This window comes from Aquarana catesbeiana, linkage group LG02 (genome assembly GCF_042186555.1).
Source record: "Aquarana catesbeiana isolate 2022-GZ linkage group LG02, ASM4218655v1, whole genome shotgun sequence".
NCBI lineage: Eukaryota > Metazoa > Chordata > Amphibia > Anura > Ranidae > Aquarana > Aquarana catesbeiana.
In genome coordinates this window covers 467,892,379-467,905,591 of record NC_133325.1, presented here as the reverse complement: position 1 = coordinate 467,905,591, position 13,213 = coordinate 467,892,379, and the positions used below count along the sequence as shown (strand labels likewise).

General features: G+C 37.7%; 1 protein-coding gene across 2 annotated transcripts in view; it reads right to left on the bottom strand.

The window, feature by feature from the left end:
• The window catches only part of DENND2C (DENN domain containing 2C), a 60,338-nt gene that overhangs the window by 17,895 nt on the left and 29,230 nt on the right, over positions 1-13,213 (bottom strand). For both annotated transcript variants that reach the window (XM_073615699.1, XM_073615700.1), the window contains exons 4-10: positions 10,337-10,443; positions 9,592-9,759; positions 4,542-4,638; positions 4,150-4,194; positions 2,162-2,349; positions 764-873; positions 521-590 (exon numbers count right to left, since the gene is read on the bottom strand). In XM_073615699.1, the coding sequence (XP_073471800.1) occupies positions 521-590; positions 764-873; positions 2,162-2,349; positions 4,150-4,194; positions 4,542-4,638; positions 9,592-9,759; positions 10,337-10,443 (785 nt within the window). The remainder of the gene's footprint in view (positions 1-520; positions 591-763; positions 874-2,161; positions 2,350-4,149; positions 4,195-4,541; positions 4,639-9,591; positions 9,760-10,336; positions 10,444-13,213) is intronic.

Below are 13,213 nucleotides of genomic sequence, written 5' to 3'. Positions count from 1 at the left end.
TCACTTTGATATTTTCTTGTTGAATGCCCCTCTCCTGAAGAAGCAGTCAGCGAAACGCAAGTACTCTTCCATAGCCTACCTTTTTATTCATTACACTGGCCCTACACTAGGAAAATTTGTAAAAATGACACCATGTTTTCAATTAAAAGGTAATCAAATGGATTACGGCAACCTGCAACCAACAGTGATTGTTTCACATTCTTGATAGACACTGTTGGTGGCATAAGGCTGGGTACAGAGAAAGCTAGTATGCAGTCAGCTATTACATGGCTCAACAGCAAGCCAGCAACTTACTGAACAAGTCAGAATTACAAAGTAAGAGCCATTTTTTAAGGGGGTAACAGTCTGTGCTCACTAACTACTTATTTCTAAATAATAGGAGCCGTTTCCAGGCATTTTTTTTTAAATTTTCAACGTTCTCTATGCTTCCATATAAATTTCTTACAAAACTCAAAGAAAACACTATTTAAGCATTTTTTAAGCAGTTAAACGGTCAGCCATAACGGAAAGTGATTCTTACCAGAAGCTTCCTACAATAGCCAAACCACCTGCTGCCATCTTCACCAGTCAGTACAAATGAAAAGGTTTCACTAAAAAAAGAAATTTTTGGAAGGTTATATATCTGAATCTTTTTCACATATCTAAAAATACAGTAAAAGTACTGATATGTACAGGGTAGTAAAAGTATGCTATTATTTTTTTACTACCATCAACAAAAATGTTATTTCAAAGCAAAACAGATTATAGATTTAAAAATGATTACCTCTTAAAATTTGATGCAGGGGCCCAGTCTTTTGAATCAGGGAAACAAAACTGTGGGATGACTTTTAACCTTTCCTCTGTGTCTTTAGATTGCTTCAGTGGATTATCATTCTGTTGGAAATGTCAAGAAGCATGAATAATATAAATATAATTAACAACAGGTAGTTAAAAAATCCTGACTTTTCAATATTACTAATATCAGGACCTTTTATGCTATAAAGGTAAGAAAACCCTTATAGGGGTGGTAGGGGAATATGCTCCTGAGATTTTCTTCTTGCTCTGAGATATTGCATTTTGCATTATTTCACTTTGTAGTAAAGCAAGGTAAGGCTGCACTGGTGTGGAGAACACAATGAAATGTGTACTGGCTCTATTAGCACTAAAAGAAAAGCTAAGTCCAAGAACAAAAATGCAGCATATTACAGCTTACCATCCTTAAATGTGGTGGCTGCATTGGTTTTCTTTTTTTTTTTTTAAGCCGATAACGTTTTCGGCAAATATAAAAAATACTTGTTGACCCTAGCATATATGCTTTGTCCTTGTCACTTCCTGTGAGCTGCACGAAAGAAAATCTTTCTTCCGAAATATCTTCTGTAAACTACCAATTGCTCAGCCCCCCATGTAATGGATATGAGGAGATACAAATTTGTTTGTAGTCCATATCAGGAGAGCAGTCTTTGGCGACAACTATGACATAGTCACCCAGGGACAAGATAAAAAAAAAAAGTAGAGAAATTAGAACAAATGCAGCCACCACACCAAGGACTAGTAAGCTGCAATACATTATATTTGGGGTTGGGTTTAGATATACTTTAAAGGTAAGATGAACAGTCTGTTTGGCTGTATTCCTTGCCCCATGTACACTTTTTTGTGAACTTTAGGAAAGCATCAGTGGGGCGAATCGTGCCTTCATGTTTGCCCAACCTCCTAAAACAAGTGTTCTTAACTGTGGGTATCCACACTCTTTGAGGATATGGGAATCAAATGAATAGTTTAAAATAATCTGAAATATTGAACCTGAAATTAAATAAATAAATCGGCTTGATGTGTTAAATGACATAAGAGTAACATGTTTTGATTGTACAAAACAAAAAGAAAAATCTCCATAGTTATAGCAAGCTTCTGCATTTATGATTTGCCATTTAAAAAAATTCAATGGATTAAAACTTTTTTAGCTGTCCTATTCCTAGGGTGTTGATATGTAAAAATAACCAGGCTATCTTTTGAAGTCATACTATAACCTAATCATAAAAAAGAACCAGTTATACTTAAACCCATAACATCCACCTCTAGCATCTCTTGGTGGCATAACTTGTTAATTAGGAGAAGTGAAAATGAAATACATGGGACTTTTAACACATAAATATTATGAAACTCTTTAATAGCTAAAAACCTTTACCTTATTGGGGTACTGCTGTGTTATATAGGGAACATATTTATCTCCTGATGGCTTCTTCTGCAGAGAGACAACCACGAACAGTTCAAATAGTTGCTGTTCTTGGAGTTCGATAAGGTCCCGCTCTAGAGTCTGGTAGTGGGGGTTGCGCTTCAGGGAATTCTGGACATGAGCCAAACGCTTATTGTGTTCTGCATAAAACAATAATGAACATTGATTCAACTTTGTTTCATGCTTAATGTTTTTTTTTTTTAACTGTTAAAATGAAGCTTCCAATATTTTAAGCTATGGTGTCCTTTTTTAAACCATAATGCTTGCTTAAATATCTCAAAACCCAAGTGAGTGTAAACTTTATTTTTCTGCTCTCAGTTTCTTGTAAATCAGCTGTTGAGAAACATCCTTATGGGCGTCACGAGATTAGTGAAGATGGCCTAGGAGTCCTGCCTAGTCATCAAGTAAACACATGTTCCACCTTCTCATTTATGATAACTAGGCTGGTCCATCAGGAAAGACAAGGTTTTCTGGATTTATAAAACCATTGTCTTGTTTAGCTTTTGATTTTTTCAAAAGAGATTGGCTAATTTCATTAATAGACCGTTTTCAAGTAAATTATGGGAAATCTGTGACAAAGACAAATTTTCTTGCGTTACAAGGAAAGGGAGTGGTTGAGACTTCATATACAAGGGCTGATTAAAAAAAAAAAAAAAAACACTTGCTATTCTGGTTCACACATGTGATGTTTATTTTATCCTAAATGATAAAAAAGGACAAGGCAAATTGATTAAAAGGCTTTCAGGCCACACTAATTTTATCAGTATTACACACTGCCAGCACCAAAATAGCAACCTCCCAAGCATAGCATTCTTATCTGGCTTACCACCTGTTCTCCAGAATGCACTGCTACAGACATGGGCTAACTAGCAAGGATATAACTAGCTCATCATCAGCCCTGTGGTTGCCTTTTTCCTTGCCTGGCATCAGGAGATCCTGGCCCAAAACACTGCCCTTGTGCCACAATCTGACTTGTGGCATGGTCCTGCTGCTTTTTAGTACTAGTATTGTAGCCCTGCACTCAGATGGTTCATGATCATATAAACTGCTAGCAGACGCAAGTGTAGTGAAAAAGACCAGGATCTCCTAATATATGGCTGTGAGTTGTTTGTCTGGCAAGAAAGTCCTTGAACTCTAAACCAAATTTGAAGGACAAACACTTCAGCATACTCCCAACAAATGCACATCAATGTATATATTATAAACATTAATACATAGTGAAAAAACATGTGTTGTTTGTTTAAAAAAAAAAAAAAAGTTTTTTCCAAAAACGGTTATAAAGTTCTCTTTTGTTCTGTTGCAGAAAAGCAATGCTTTATCCTCCCTCCTATTAACCCCAGGTTTTGTGTACAGCTTGCTGCATATGTTCCCCTTAGGAGCCGGTTCACATATGTCCGGCCGCGGTTTCGGTGGGATTTTTAAAAGTAGTCTGGTGCAGTTTTGTTCACCAGTTCAGGTGTGAATTTTTACTGAAAACTGCACCTGAACCAGACTGAAAAACATACAGAACTTTTAAAAAATGGACTGCGGCCGGCCCGGAGATATGTGCACCGGCTCCATAGAAAGCTGGTTTGGTTCACATGTCAATTGAATTGGATGTGGTTCAAAACGCATCCAATTTGCATATATGTGAACCGAGCCTAAAAAAAAAAAAAAGTCCTAAATAGGAACAGAGCAGGTGTCCCAATTTAAGATTTCCCCTTTATTCCTGTTCTGGAGACAACACAAAATTTTGGATTTGGCTTTACTTTCAGTCCCAGTGACAACTAAGAAAATGAGGGAGGAAAAATTAGGGCACAGGACAGCAACAAAAATCTGGCATGGGGTCTAACCCTTCCCTCTCGACCCAGAACCTAAGCAAGTGTTTTTGCTTTAAATACACTTTAAACGCATACAGTTTTTGACATTACACTTCCTTTTTTATAAATTTCTTTGCTTACTTTTTTGACGATCCTCTGCCTCACTTTCTGACTCGCTTGCTTCTCCTGCAAAATAAGAAATGGCAACAATGATCAGTAAATATACAACATTGTTTCAATTCATATCTTATCATACAACCTAGATTACTTTGTTTTCAACTAATGAATTTTGTATATGGCAAGGTCAACAGAGGCTGATCCTTTAATATAAGGGCATATAAACAACATCCATTATTATACAGATGGGCTGAGAATGGTGTTAAAAATCCCTTCTATGAGAACGCGGGCATCCCTTCTATGAGCAAGGTTAATATGGCTTGTAAATAGCTTTCTACGGCTCTACGTTTGCACCATGAATCTGTATATTACACTGCTTAGTGATACGGCAAGGATTAAATCATAAAGAGAATTACCTTTGGATGAAGTTGTATCCTGTCCATTAAATGTCTGGACTTTGACCTTCTTTTTTCCACGCTTTGTATCAAAGATATCTTGTATTTTCATTACCAGCTGTGCAAAATAAATAAATACATTTTAATATATACATTCCAGATTGTACCATGTTAGTTATTGTCAAGCTACACAAAAGTACCCAAATACTACATTTTAAAGTGATTGTAAAAATTTTAAAAAATTAAAATAACAAACATATCGTACTTACCTCCGGTGTGCAGCTCGTTTTGCACAGAATGGCCCTGAACCTGCTCTTCTGGGGTCCCCCAGCGGCTCTCGCGGCTCCTCCCCACATCTGATAGTGCTTCCCCCAGGGGGTTACCTTGCAGGCGCGCTCCCGAGTCCAGCATTCGGCGTCCATAGAGGCCGAATGCAGGACTCGGCCCAGCCCCTCGGCGCTCACGTCATTGGATTTGATTGACAGCAGTGGAAGCCAATGGCTGTGCTGCTATCAATCTATCCAATCAAGAGCCCAGAACCCTGGGCAGAGAGATTGCGTGTCAACGCCGGGTCAAGTTTGAGGGTTCAGGTAAGTAAAATGGGGGGCTGGGGGCTCGGTCACTGACAGGTGTTTTTTCATGCATTAAGGTGAAAAAACACGAAGGTTTACAACCCCATTAATTTGTATGTTGTTAAAGTGGATCTAAACCCAAAAATAAAAATAGAATATATTTACTTACCACTTCTTAGATGTGGTGGCTGCATTGCTTTTCATTTTTTCATTTTTTTTTTTTCTTTTACTTTTACCTGGTGATCCTAAAAACAACACACTCTCTGCCCTAGGGTGGCAATACTCAACTCCACTGTATCTATCTATGAAGGAGCCATGGTTATCATCCTAGGCTGCTCTCCTAATTTAGACTAAAAACATGTCCTTCTCACTTTGTTCGTTACATGGGATGAGGTGGGGAATAGGTCCTTTACAGATGATAGCTCAGAGGGAAGATAACATTGTTTGAGATCTATGTTCAATTCACATAAAGTGACAAGGACATTGCACTTCTGACAAGACCAACAGGTTTTTACTGTACTTGCTGAAAAAGTTATTAGCCAGAAAAACAAATGCAGCCACAAGGTATAAGGACTGGTAAGCTAAAATATATTATATTTTTGTCTTAGGTTTACAGATACTTAAAACAAATGACACTGGCCTAAAATGTGATGCAAGGAATTATTACATGAATTACACACCAGCAACCAATTGGCTATTGCCCTGAAGCTGTCATTTTTTCCCCTTGTCTTGATTCTTTCTAGCTATAAACATTACTCAAAAGAGAAGTCAGACTGATGTATGGCTTCTTGATGAGAGACCACATAATAGCTAGTGAATAGGGATGGTCCCGATGTTTGAATTGAACGTAAGTTCGACTCGAACATTGGGTGTTCGCAAACGAACCGAACATATGGGGCGTTCACGGCAAATATGAGTGCCGCGAAGCGCCCCATAATGCACTGTGAGATCGCAGTGCATTGATGGCTGCTGATTGGCCAAAGCATGCACCTGACCTGCATGCTTTGGCCAATCACAGCGTGATCTGCTGGAAGAGCCATGATGTTTTTGGCTAATCATGGCTCAGGGGGATAAGTCCACGACCTACACTATATAAGGCTGCTTATATGGCGGCCATATGTAGTGTGATAATGTGGAGAGATTGAGAGAACATTAACTAGATTAGGCAGGTTAGTTAATGGTGTGCAAGCAGTTTAGTGTATATATATATATATATATATATATATATATATATATATATATATACACATACATACACACACACACAGTGCATTCAGTGTAGCCTATATATACAGTGGAGGCAGTCGTGTGTGTGTGTGTGTGTGTGTGTGTGTGTGTGTGTGTGTGTGTGTGTGTGTGTGTGTGTGTGTGTGTGTGTGTATATATATATATATATATATATATATATATATATATATATATATATATATATATATATATATATATATATATATATATACACATATACACACACACACACACACACACACACACACACATAGTGCAGTCTGTGCAGAGTATATAACACATTGCATTGAAGTGGTTAAGGGGAACCCAGTGAAAGAATTTTTTTACTATTTTTGGGATCCATCGGGCAGCATGATTGAAGATGGACGGACATCGCGGGACACTTTTTTCTTGTTTTTAATAAAGGAATTGTCAAAAACTGTCTATTTTCGGCTCATCCCTACTAGTGAAGTCTTTTCCTTCCTGGAATGAAAGTCCAAGTGATGCTGCTTAAGCTGCTCATGTGTTATTTTTAATGTGCAGGCTTCACATGCATTTAATGTCAGTAATATTAATGCAAAGCAATTACAAGGGTCAGCAGTAGTCCGTGAGAAGTATTCCACACCAAATTAAAAAGCTACACTAGATACTAGAAACTGGCAAAAGAGAAATACATTTTTGTAGAGGCCACACATTGCATCAAAGAGATAACCAGTTATGGTGGGAAGGATCTTTTGTGGGTTTCCTTCCTTAAAGTATACATCCTGTACAGATGACTTCAGGCTTGTAAACGCAAAATGAAAATCTATACTGTTACAGGGCATTCCCAATGATCATACATGTTAGTTAGTATGCAGGGAGCATTGTAAAAGACTTAAAATGCTTTAAAATCTGTAAAATAACTCAAGTGTTTTATAAAATACATCCCTTAAGAGTGAACATGAGAAATCTGGTTTACTCAGGGGACAACAAGAGATACTTATTTTTCGCAGTGATTCCTGCCCATTCACCTTTCTGAAAGGAAATGGGATGTGAAAGTTCACATCCCCACTGCCATGGTACTGCTGTGTGCTTGGATAGTTGTGCAGTTGCCTCTAGTGATCTCAGAAAACAGCAGTCATCAGAAATACAGTAAGAGACTCAATTCGTAAAGCTAATACACAAAAATCTTTATTTAAAAAAAGTGAGTTATTTTTTATGTGTCCTACAAGACTGTAAATGATGGTCACAATGTTAAAATAAAAATTGTGTTATGTCCTTCTCAATAGGACTACCAGTTTAATGCACATTTTATTTGGATATGTCGACTCAGATATTTTATATAATATGGACAACCTTGTTCATTCATCTGCTCTGACTTATGTCTTTATGCAATGCCTTACATTATTTCGTACCATGTCCTAAGTCTAGTAAACACAATCCGAAAATCAAACGAAAAAATACTGCTTTCAAATCGATTGTACCATAATCTGATCGTTAGTACACAGCTTTCTAGAGCTGATCACGACAGTTCATCTGAAATCGTCTAAAAGGGCCAAACACGAAAATTTGTCTTGTACAATACCAGATCGTACAATTTTCGTTTAATCAGTACAGTATTTGTCCGAAAAAAAATTAGAAGAGCAAGACCACGCATGCTCAGAAACTCAAGAACACATTACAATACAATACATTACATCACTTCTGAAGTTGTATTCTGTCCTATAAGAATTTTCGTAAGTTTAGTAACCTCTTTACTTTTGATATGAGACTAGCATGCAAAAAAAAAAAAAAAAAAAAGCGGATGATCATTCGTCTGATATTCTCATCGTGTGTACAAGGCTATACAGTTTTAGAGGATGACAATGGATCAAGCTCTTATCTATCCTATTGTTCCTTAGTACATGCTTTATAATCTTTTCCAGAAAATAATTAAACATATATTCAACTAAAAAAAAAAAAAAAAAGTGTTTTAGGCAGCCCGTAGACGGTGCTGGTTGCAGGAAAGAAATTTGCATGATTCCCCCATCAACACAGACAGTGCTGTCAGGAGAATTAACCATTGCATTCTCCTGGGGGGGGGGGGGTGTAGGAAGCCAGTGAGTTTCGCTAGCGATCATCGCAAGCGAATCTGACAGGCTGGTCGTACCCAAGCTGATCTATTGATCAATTTGGAACATTCAGCCTGCCCAGTAACGGTTTGAATCTCGTCTGGTTCCTGGAACCAGCCGAGATTTGAACTGTGAATGGCCAGCCTTAAAGCTTTGTGATTAAGTTACTGGTCATTTACAATTCGGTCTATTCTCTGACATTGGACGATGGTATTCTGAAGCATGGAGGAAGAAAAGGAAGAGGTAAAGTAATTCTGGCTTGGTAACATTTAAAACAAGTGTTGAATTATCTTTCTTTACTTTGTTTTGTGGTTAGTCAGGCCTGTGCATTTAACTTGGAATAATAATCCCTTTCATGTATTACCTTAGAAGATAATTATTATTGTAATAAGGGAAAGTGTATAATTACAACGTTCGTCTGGAGTATAAAGTATAAAGGTTGAATAATAGGCAGAAATTATTACCAGGCGTTCAATGTTTCCTTAGCTCTGAAAATCAGATCCAGCTTTGGATTTATTGGATTTTTTCTTTGTGCTGGGAATATTACAGCTTTAGGGCCTCATTCACACGCATTGAAAAACCTGCACTTATATGCCTTTATTTGTAATAAATCACTTAGGTGCACTCAGTTTAGCTGTGTTTAGGGAAAATAGAAATATGTGCTTCCATGGGCAGATTAGATATTCTGAACACTCTTGAATGCATGTAAAATGCACATAACCCTGCGTAAAGGTAAAGCACATTTGAATACAGGAGAACTTGATCTTGGAGAAAAAGTTTGTTTATGCTTCCCGGATAAACTAGTGTGAATGTAGGCTTAAAGAAAAGACAGCACAGAAGACTATTACAAAATGTATGATGCTGCCACAGTGAAGCATGCTGGTGCATTTCTACTATGTCTGTAAACAAATGTATCAGTGTAACTTAAAGCATATATAACATAAAAAACGGAACACATTTTTTGACGTGCATTGCCGCATGCTGTGCTGCAACGTTAGTCCATTACCAATGTGCATTGTAGTGGAATGAATGGCACTGCATTGCGCCAACACAAATAATGTGCATTGCAGTAAAGTGTGCAGTAACACGTGCATTACTGCAACAATGTAGTGTGAAAATGCCCTTAATATATCATGCTGCATACTGGGACATATCAACAGCAAAACCACAAATCCTACATACCCTAGGGAACTTCTTTTTCTTCTTTGCAGTCTCTCCTCCGCTTCTAAACACTTTCCACTCCGTCAATGTTACCGGTAAGGTAGAATCCTTTGCGGACTTCTTGTGAATGTACAGTTTGGTACTTTTCAGTTCCAATGTCTGTCTTTTTAAAAAGTTTCTTGATGGAATCTGAAAAAATATTGGATTTTCTAGTTATAGATGATCATTTACGATAATATGCAGGTGCCTAAAGATCTGTACTATTTAACATATTTGAATTCACAATTTTGTTAATATGTGGGGTTTTTTTTTTTTTTTTTGTATATTTACTTTTTTGTATAGAAATGTAAACCAATTTAATTGTGTTACTAGTCCTCAGTCAAGTGTGCAATTAATGTTAACCTTTATAACTATAGCACATTACAAATTTAAATGTGCCCAGTTAGCATGTACTCTAATAGTAACTACCCAAGGCTTCATCTGCCTAAATGTTTAAATAGTGTATTCAGTAGTTAAGAACATATAATCTGTGACATTCATTCAAAGTGTGAACGCTAACCTCATATCATGTGTGACATGGCAATGCACAAGATCCCTTCCCTAATAGTTAGAAGGTGCGATCTTCATTTCTTCGCTACATAAAAACTTGCTAGATAGTACAGGTACATGTGAATAAACTCACTCAATACTTGGCCACTGGGTGGAGACCTTGTTGCAAAAACTACACCTTAAGTCATTTAATGCAAACTTTAAAAAATTGACCAACCTTGGGTGCTTTTATTGTACATCGTGGAGGTGGGATCTTCCATGTGGTTGGGATCCGCCATAAAGGAGATGTTTTGATATCTTCGTAAGGGTTCTCCTTCTGAGGATCTGGAGTAAACAAATTATTACTTTGAATGTTTCTTTTATCGTGGTGTTTTCAAATGTTTACTGAATGAGCATATATTTGTAGCAAAATGTTTAGAGAACAAATCCAGACTTAAGAATTCACCCATAAGTTGCTCCCCTTCACTGCCCTGAAGATCCCACTGCTATTTTTTTAATGTTTTTAGGTTTTTCTTTTTAAATATACTTACCTACTTTTTCCAAAGCCTTTAATCAGGTCATGATGCTGCAAATCCTCTTCCTCTTCTCCAGGCTGGAAGGTGCTTACTGATGCACAGAACTCTCTGCATCAGTACACTATAAATGAAGGGCACCATGGTGACACCCACTAAGGGGCCGACATTTATAACAATCCTCAATCTTCTGGGCTGAGTAACACTGGTCGTCATTCAAGCTCGGTGGCTGAAAAAATCTTATGGCAAAGAAGAAGTTCTGTGGGGGCAACTTTGGATTAAAGGTGAGTATTGCAGCATGAGTTGCTTTTATTTTTTTATAATACAGGCTGGAGAACATTTTTCAAAAATAAAAAATGAGTCTGGAGTTGGGCTTTGATGGACATTTTAACAAAGTTCCTACTTTTTTATTTCCCAAACATATGCCAGTTATAAAGAGCAGTAAGAACTTTGCTGTGCTGCAGTTTATATTTACTTGCAGAATAAAATCCAACTTAAACCAGTTTAAACAAACATTAACAATAGGCTTTCAAAAGGTTTAGATTTTAATAGGGCAGTCGAAAGAGCACAAAAAAATTTCTATTAATGCACACCTGTCATGGTGGCAATAACAGATACAGATCTAAAATTATACATTTAAACATAGCACCACCCAGGGGGTTCCTCATTGCCTACTCAACATTGCAATACACTTAAACATGTTCACAAGCTCACTGGAAACCTCAAGTTTTGGGCCCTCTAATATGCAAATTTCAACAATACATAGTGGTGTTTTTAGTTGCCCTTGCAATCTTGCATCCATCATCTGACCAAATACTAATGTAACAAGCTTCATTTTATTGTAGTCAGATTTCACCTATCAGTAATGACAGCTTTTCCAGAAAGTTGTCAGAAATTGCTGGCTAGCAGCACCTTTCAAATCCCTAAACTTTTTCTCAAGTACTTCGGGAGGCCTGGTCTTCCTGCACCTTCCTACTTCCCGTCACTGTAATGTGTGGCCTCACGCTTCATAAGAAGGATGCAACGATGAGAGTATTAGAAGTAGTTGATATTGGTCTCAAAGTTTATTCTCTGTAAGGAACAGCAGGTCACTGCACTACATCGGATGGACAGATGACTCCATTCCTGTTATTTACAAATAGATATCAGCCTGCCAGTGAAAGTGAAAAGTGAAATGTAATTGGTCCTTATAAGTCAAGGAAATCTGCACAACCTCCTAGTCCTGTGTAGGGATGGGCCGAACAGACCCCTGTTCGGTTCGGACCAGAACTTCCGAACACCGCGAAAGTTCAGACACGAATAACGAGCCCCATTAAAGTCAGTATGGGACCCGACCGTCAAGAATCAAAAGTGCCGATTTTGAAGGCTTATATGCAAGTGATTGGGCATACAATGGTTATAGGGGTCCGGGTTCTGCCCTGGGGGACATGTATCAATAAAAAAAAAGTTTGTGAAAAATGTCATTTTTAAATGAGCAGTGATTTTTTGATTTTTAAAGTGAAAGCCTAAAAATTAAAAATTCCTTCCAATATAATCAGTTAGTGTGTGTGGGACTGGAAGCAGCAGCATGATACTGAGAGGGAGACCTTTCTGTATAAGACTCCTCCATGTAAGAATGTACATCGCTTTCTGAATTGCCCATTGGATGGAGCAACCCTGTATGTTTTTGGCCCTTCATTGAGAAGCCGTGGCGTGACGCTGCTTACCATTGATTGTCAGGCTACTTAACAAGCTTTCCAAAGCTTGCCATCTGGTAAGCGTTTAGCACATACGGTGGTGGATCTTCTCACAAATCGCTATTGGTGTGACCGATTTACCTCACCTTTTATTTGTTTGGATGAGTTTTTCCACGGAGTCTTCATTATTTCCACATCTTCACTGTTGGGACTAATTTTTACTACCCTTTTATGTTACCATCCTTTTTATGTCACTTTTTTTGGCACTTATATTGTTAATTATTGTTAATTTTTGTCCATCATGGACTCTTGATCCTTATTTATTTGTACTAATTTTCATACATTACATTCACTTTCTGTAGCGCTGCTCACGTTTTTATAGATAGTGCCTCGGGGGTTCCCCTTAGTCTACCTGTAAAGTGGCAGATCTGTAACAGGTCTAGAATCTGCTGCAGTAATAATTGCATTTATAAAGCCAAAAAAAAAAAGAAATTTTCCCTGCAAGCTGCCTTTATTTTGCTCAGCAACAGCTGGGGAGCCAGTGTGTATGATGAGGCCACAATGTAGTGCACTGGGAACAAGATTAGAGATTTTTTTGGATACATTCTGGTGTCACTTTGACTTTGTATAGAAGTAACGGATGCGTAAAAATTGGTCTTTGGGTGTCGGTGGTGCCTTCCCATCATAATCCTATAGAGGTACTCTTGATTAAAGTAAGAATTGCCCTTGCTGTAAAAAATTGCAATGATATGCACCTGTCAAACAGGTGCAGAAAAAATACTCATTGGGTGTCGGTGGCACCGTAATCCTATAGAGGAGCTCTTGATGAAGGCAAAAAAAATTGCAATGATATGCATATGGTTGGTGTTTTTGCAACAGTGCGATCTGCTGCAGAAGTGCTGAAAA